The 7,962-nt window shown below is 43.9% G+C and overlaps 1 protein-coding gene across 1 annotated transcript; it reads right to left on the bottom strand.

The window, feature by feature from the left end:
- Positions 1-346: 346 nt before the first annotated feature.
- LOC135972040 (uncharacterized) lies at positions 347-2,406 on the bottom strand. The gene is given in 2 exon segments (XM_074000895.1): positions 347-1,966; positions 1,968-2,406. Coding segments are annotated over 2 exon segments (510 nt in total). The 5' UTR covers positions 2,219-2,406; the 3' UTR covers positions 347-1,707.
- Between the last annotated feature and the right edge of the window lie 5,556 nt (positions 2,407-7,962).

Below are 7,962 nucleotides of genomic sequence, written 5' to 3'. Positions count from 1 at the left end.
GTCAAATGAACAGCTTAAGCTGAATCTATGTTCCTTTTTTCAGGAAAAATTTCTATCACCTTTGAAAAGCAAAACAAATATTAGAAAAGGCTGCTTACCCTTCTAGTATTATGACATCAATTGAAAAGCCATCCAAAAAGTATGACTACTTAATACTACTTGCATCTAGCATGAAAAGCACAAACAAGCATTTTGTACTTCCTTAATCTTGGCTATGGACAGTGACAGGGCAAAATCAGTAATTGACTAGTGGTGATAGACTTTTAAATTATTTTTCTGGAAAGAAAAAAGCTGCCTTGTAACAATAAAAATTACCTCCAGTAATTTCAACTTAATAAAGTTTTAATTTTTCCCACTTTCTTATCTTAAAAGGTCTGATGATGGAACATTTTCACCCCAAACTTAAATAAGAACCAGTTCAGTCAGACTGACACCTAATGGAAGCTTTTATAGGAAAATGATTCTGCAAAGGAAAGAAAGCAATGAGATAAGTATTTAAACAACAACAACAAAATACTTTGTTAACTATGAGTAGAGGTTTCCTTTAGATTTCATCACTAGCATCTGCAATTATTCCACTCTAAACATTACTCTTCTTCGATGAAGCAACTGCAATAAATCTGCACGAAACTGAATAGAATAGCTTATTTTTCAAAAGTTCTTCCTCATCCCCTCAACAAATGCCAGAGTGTTACATCTTTGGTTTCTCACAAACTCTGTCACCAGGCCTTCAACTCTCTTTCTTCCTTTCAAATCCTAAACACTTATTATTTAGCCAACCAGCATGAGGCCAACTTTCTAGAGACCACCTAGGAGCTAAAGTATGTAGCTTCTACTTTTCTAATTTCCCAATGAAACAATGCCACCAGTAGACATATTGCATTTTGTTAAATACTTAACAAGCACAATATTTAAAAGCCCTAAATCACCAACTGGTGGATCCCTAGAGAAAGAAGGTAATTCATGGAATAATGAAGGAAAGAACAGGAGTTACATATTCTCTTGCTGGTGATAGAATGTCGAATGCAAAGACAGCATCTGTGTTTTCTTTCCTACTTCAACTCATTCTTAAAATGGACTCGCCCCCGGGAGCTTCTGAGAAGGGCTCCACCCGTTCCCTGCAGACAGCAATGTTTTTTGAGCGCAAAAACTGTGAGTATAGATACCCTGGGAGTAATTGTGGGATCAGACACAATGGGGTGGGATTAGGGGTAGGGAGAGGGTGTGTGTGGAGTACCCTTCACTGGGAATCCTAAACATTAGAAGAAAGGCGAAACCCTAGGTGGGGAAGCATGAGAGTGTGCCTGCCTCCTTCAAGACACCTCGGTGTCAGCCTCTCCAGGATTCAGACCACTCTTGTGGGCAAGAGCCCAGTGGGGCACACGCACTTCGTGCCTGGAAAAGGCCCATCCTCCAGGGGGAGAAGGTGTATGAGTTGCAGGTCAGCTTAGAGGGATCCCAGAGCGACGAGAGGGAGAGCTTCGCAGGCCTCTAAGTTTATTTGATTTTTCTCCTGCAGTTTCCATTTCTCAGAAATTCAGTCTTCGTGCGCAGCCCGTGCACAACCAACGACCACTACGCAGGGAGGAAACCTGGTCTTAGTGTTTGGCCGCGCTAGTGAATTCTTCTGGGCCCCTGGTACGTTCTTGTCCCCAGCACTCTGTCCTTACACTTTTGAAGCGCCTTGATAGGACGGTCCCAGATGCCTCACAATAGGGAAAGGCAAAGTGCAAAGCTGGCAAAGTTGTGTGGTTCGACGCCGGCGAAAGCTGAGACCTGGAGCACCGGCCCACGCCTTCCACTCTGGGTCATCCTTCCCAGCTCCATCTTGGGCATGCCAACTCCTGCCACGTCCGATTGTCCCCAGAAGTGCCCGGGCATGCTTGAGGGGGTTGGTGGCGGTAGCTTCCTCTTCGCTAGGAGGTGACAAATCCGTGTTGTTTTATCGTCCATTAATATTTTGAAACAAACAAACAAAAACTCGACGTAGAAGGAGGGAGAGGCTCTCTCTTGCTCCCGTCCCTTCGCAGCTGACCTGAGAGAGGGGACGTGCCTTGAGTTTGTTGGTGTTTGAGACTCGTCCTAAAGGCAGAGGCAGGGAAGACAGCGCTGAAGAGGTGTCCCAAAGAGATTGGACGTCTGAACAGTCACTGCCTGCCCCAACCTCTTTCAGGAAGGTTCCAGGTCTGTGCCACACTGCAACCAATCCGGTTCCCATCCTGTTTCTCCACCCCTTCTCGGAGAATCCGAAAAGAAAATATGCGTTCCTGAGAGACCCGCCACACTTCCGATCTGGAAGTTCCGCGGGGACCCAGCCCCCGGACCCCCGCCCCCTCCCCAGCTCGACCGCCTAGTCTGGTTGCGGAGCGGCGCGGCCGGCCGGGGGTGGGGCTCCGGCACCGCCCCGGGCCCGGGATTCGCGAAGTCACGCGCTTCCGCAGGCTTGCGGGGGCACCTTCGCCCACGGACACGCCCTTTCTGCGGAGGCAGCCCCCAGCGACCCTCTGCCCAGCTTCAGCACCTCACTCGCGACGCTCCCAAACTGCTCAAGGCCTTTCAGTCGTTCCCAACTTTAGAAAATTGCCCAGAACGCGTCTCTCCCCCGAGCCGCACCCCACCGTGGAGAGGAGAGGAGCGGGCAGGGACACAGAACCGCCCCACAGGCTCGGGGGAACGGACCCCCTTCCTCTCCCCGCCCATCCCCTTCACCTCGCCCCCCGCCCCCTGCGCGAACCCATTTTCCAGTCCTGGTCACCAGAGGCGCAGCGCACAGCCTTTTCGGTGGAACCAGTGCGAAAACACCCGAGGAAATGAAAAGAACAAGAAAGTGCTACCTTGGCAACCACGGGCGTTTAGTGGCCAGCTGGTGGGCTGGGGAGGGCGGCCGCTGCCCCCCTGCCGCTGGTACTCTCCTCGACTACGCGTATTCTTAAGCAATAACAACGTAATCCGTATTATCCACCCAAGAATACCCGTCACCGAAGAGAGTCAGAGGACCAAGCTGCCGCTGCCGCTGCTACCGCTGCCGCTGCTACTGCCGCCGCTGCCGCCACCAGAACTCTTGCTGCTCGCTGAGCCCGCCCCTGGCTGGGGATGGGCTGAGCTTGACCGGGACCATAAATCCATAACTCGATTTCCCTAAAGAAGGATCCAAAGCTGTGCTCGGCTGCTTCCTGCCCAAATCCAAATGGCCGCTCTATTTCCAATTCTGAAAGACAAATCACAAAACCAAATACTTAACACAGAAGAGTGCTGTCTTTCCAGTGAGGAGGAAAGATGTGGCAAGGATCTTTGGGCACAAGTGGGAGTGACAAGTAACCTTCAGTTTACCTGGTGCTCTCCCAGTGCCTTCCTCTGCACTTCTCTGCTTGGTACCCAGTCTGGTCTCGGCCAGTCCACTCTAGGTGGTTTGATTGAGTGCCATGGCAGCCAGAGAACCCTGTAAGAGACATGAATAGTTACCCACACAAACATTACAAATATATTTGCCTAGACGGCTTTGGGAAGAAGTGAGGCTTAAATAAAGATAGGGTCATGCATGGGTGAAATTTTCAATAGTATGTTTTGGAAATGCATTTTTCTCAAGTCCAAGATCATAGAAAATAAAGTCATTCAATTTACTACTTGAAATCAAATACTTATAGATTTACAAAAATAGGCATCTTTCCTTTGAAGGCCTTAGAGCTATACAACATAATGATTTTTAAAGAAAAAAAAAGCTCCAAGGCTTACAATAATTAAATCCATTTTCCATAGTATCAAAACTAACTGAGTTGAGAAGCTGGTAGAGCTTCTATGATTTAAGTATCATTTTATATCACCACAATATTTAATTTCATAGCACACCTTTAAAATATATACTATAAATGCATTGCTGTACAGCTGTTGTGGACACCTCTACAGAAAAACCTTTGAAGCTCTGTGTTCATAAAAATTATTTTAAGAAGAGAAAGCCAATAAAAACTCATTTGCAAAGTGAGTGTAATTTTGGCATTTAGAGAGAGAATCTCTGTGATTCTTTGATGATCAATATGGCTCTTACTGGAAAAGCTTTGTCTTAAGATCCTGCAGTGGATATTCTGATAATGGGGGTTTATTGTTCACTAAATAAAATGGACAAGTGCAACGTCACTACCCAAGACATGGTGTAGCTTCATTAGAAAGTTCTCAATTTGCTTTCCCCTTTACTCTCAAATACATGAAAGTACATCCATGTAAGGGGAATGGGGGGGAATATGGAAACATGGCAATAGACATTATGATTTCCCAAATTATGTAAGTGCAAATAGCTCTTCATCAAGGAGTAATTATATAACAGAATCTCTCCCACTACCACAACTCATCTTTAACTGACCTGGTTGCAATTTAAGGCACTTAGGTTGTGCTCACTCTTATTTTTTTTTTAAAAAATATAATATTTATCCAGGCACACCAACTCATCATTTTCTTGACATGTTACAGATGGAAAAATCAACTTGAATTCTAGGTTTTATGAATAGATGTTTAATATATAATGTCTGAACCTAAAATAACTAGAAAGAAAACCAGTATAGCCCAACTACCAGCCTGTTTTACATTATTTTCAGATAACTCTTAAGTACACCACTTACAAAAAGACAGATATCAATAAAACAAATAAATAAGCACTGTTTTATGCTGTTACCTAACATAGGTATAAAGTGGAGCTTTTCTCTGGGGCTAGAACCAAAAGAAAAAAAAATTCAGAAAGCTGACAGGTTCTCTTCAGCTTGAACTCCTAGAAACAAAAGCCCTTAGGGAAAGTAATGCAATAGTCTATGAGCAAAGTGTACATTTGCTTCTGCACTCTTCTATTTAAATCTCAACTAATATTAAAAGGAAAACAAGAAACACATTATACAGATAGGCTTGGATTTACTAAATGGAACGTTTTAAATTCAAAAGGATGGTCAAGGGAGGCACACACACACACACACACAGACACACACACAGACACACACCAATACACAGGGCATCAGAATCACAGCATAAATACCCACACAGCTTTTCAATGCTTTCCAAGTAGTCTCCTTCAGTTTTGCTTCCTCACAATTAAAATGAAATATATACACACAGTGACCCACAGACTCACAAGCTTTAAGAAACTAGAACAACGCAGTTGATATGCTTTCTTTCTACCCAAGTAGCAGTGCCAGCCTTTTCCCTACCTACCCAATGTTCCACCAGCTTCAGCACCTGGACGAGTGGACAGCTCAACCCGGGCCGACTGCCGGCAGCACTCGCAGCAGAACTGACGCTCTGAGCTCTAACCAAAGCTCTCTCGTGCTTGAGCGGGGCAGCCTGACTTACGAGAACACCATTTCCTACGAGACCACTGCCGCTGGGTGCATATTCAATTCAAGCCTCCTTAAGCTGTCGGATTTCCCCCACCCATCCACCCTCCCCCTCTTCTCCACCCTCCACACAAAAACAGAAAAGGGAAAAAGCCCAATACCATTAGGGCGTTTGTTGATCAACTTACACTTCGCTTTTGAATATTTAGATACTGCTAGCGGAACAATATCAGCGGAGGCTTAGGTCCGCATTAAGTACCTTTGTTCATCGACTCCTGCAAGCCATGTTTATTAGAATCTACATTTCTCTCGCGCCCCAATAACTAGAGGTGTGTTTTGCGGGCAGGGGGCTTTCAGCACCTTTTGATCTCTCAAGGCCACCGCGACTCACTGACGGTTCCCAGTACTTTCGTATGCTATCCCCCACACTCCAACACCCATTCCAGTTAATCGCTTCGCAATTTGCAACCAAAAATACATAAAGAAACGCGACAAAGCAATCGGTTTGAGGAAATAAGCCAATTAAGCTAAAGCTGAAATGCCTCTCTCTCTCTCTCTCCCCCCCTCTCCCCCTCCTCTCCCTCTCTCTCTCTCTTCCCCCTTGACTCCCTCCCTCTCCCTCTCTCCTTCCCTCTCAAGTAGAAAGGGGGAAACACCAAGGAGAGAGAAAAAATCGGGAGGAGGGTGGTAGTCGACTCTTACAATCAATGGAAAAAGAGTATACACATCTTTACTGAATAATACTCTCGTTCTCAGACAAAAAGAAACACATTTTTCGATGTAAACATAGTCTCCCTCTCCCATACATCCTACATCCTTTACGTTTGCTGAGATTTGTCTTGCTGTATGGCAAAGTAACTGTCACAAATCCATCTCGATTGAAGTGCTTACCCTCTAAATCCAGGTTTCAAGCGGAACTCCAACTGTGTGTAGAAGCCAGGGAGTCATCTGATGTGCGGTGAGGTAGGCTCTGGGCAGTGGGAGCTGCTGCTTCTCTCCGAGTGCCGGGTTACAGTGTTAACAAGCCCTAGGAAGGGACCTCGGCGCCTAGCGCTGGCTGTGCCCCAGTGCCTTCGCGTGGTGGCGGCTTGCTCATGCTTCCGAGGAGTCCCAGGCGATAGCCTTCAGCTGATGCGAGCTTCCAGAAAGGAGTGGGGAAGGGAAAAAATCATCTAATGCAATCAAATCGATCTGATCTACACCATCTGTCGCCTGCCACTATACACAAACGTTAAAATAGGAAAACGGAAAACACTGACAGCCGAGAGGGTTGGTCTGCAAAGAGTTCATTTTTAGCAGAGCATAATTGGATATGGTCGGCGTACAGTTACAAAAGCTGCTGTTAACCATCCAGTAGTGGATCCCAAACATGCTAATGGTGGATTAATTGAGGAAGATCTGACGTGCAAGCTTCATAGTCTCTTATTCATGACTTCCCAATGGGAAAGGACCAATGCCTTGTGGGACTATGGTAACATACAGTCAAAAAGCTGCTAAGAAAATGGCTGTGTGTTCACAGCACCTCTCTCTGATAACAAACATATGTCGACTAAAATGGTTTAGTAGAATGGGAGGGGGTGTTGGAGAATAAAATTTTCTTTCCCCGTGTAAGCAATCCCCATTTTCTTTTCTTAAAGAAAAGCAAAAATAGATATGATCTCTTTACCATAGTGGGGGGAAAAGGATGTTTTAAAAGGTTTTTATCAAGATCAAACTCTGACATATAAAAGAAACGGAACACTCCTGTGCAGCAATTCTTTTAAAAAAAATCTATTATCATTTTTTTCCTTACTGTGATCAAAGTAGATCCATAGCATGTGCAGTATACAGAAACTCAGTCCAGTTAATCCCACCAGGATTGACTCAAGGCTGTTTAATGCCAGGTACACTTTTGACTTCTTGAAATCAGGATGCCTTTTGGGGAAGGCATTTTGTATCATTTAAAATTGACATAATGAACATTAAATATGATTGCAGTGAGGAGATGAGAAGAGTTTTCCTTTCTAATTCTGTAATTACTCTCTCTAGCCAAAACCCCTTTTGGTTTGTTTCCAGTCTTCGCAGATCAGTTGATGGGGAAATATAGGGATGGGGGAGGGAGTGGAAATACCAAGAGGGAGGGAAAGAGAGTGTGGATTATCAATAGCCAATAAATTCTATTCCATTTGTAATAGAAAAATATATAGCAATAAAAGAGATAACTCACTAATTGTTGATCATGATTTTAAGTTTAAACCAGTTTTAAAAATTAAGGTTTGATATATGGAAAGAAGACCTATTGCAAACAATGAGATGACTTCCCCCACCCATTTATAGTTATAGGTTTTAAAAAATATTGAAATAGAGTTTATTATCTAGATATGTGACAATCTTTTATTAACTATATCTGAAAATTCCATGTTTCCTCTGATTTTGTCATTCATTTGAACACTGAAAACTATGGTCATTTTGATTTTGCTGCCTTTTCTTTGGTAACATACATTACACAAATTCCATAGTAAACAATTAGTGTTCGTTCAGGAAAATTCTAAAGATGAATGTGTCTCCTAAAACTTTGATAATCTCTTTAAGAAAGAAAAAAAAAAAAAACTAACAGTTATGAATTAGTCTAAAAATATAGCTTGAAGACAAATCAAACAATTTTCCTATC

This window comes from Macaca fascicularis, chromosome 1 (genome assembly GCF_037993035.2).
Source record: "Macaca fascicularis isolate 582-1 chromosome 1, T2T-MFA8v1.1".
NCBI lineage: Eukaryota > Metazoa > Chordata > Mammalia > Primates > Cercopithecidae > Macaca > Macaca fascicularis.
This window is presented reverse-complemented; position numbering and strand designations above follow the sequence as displayed.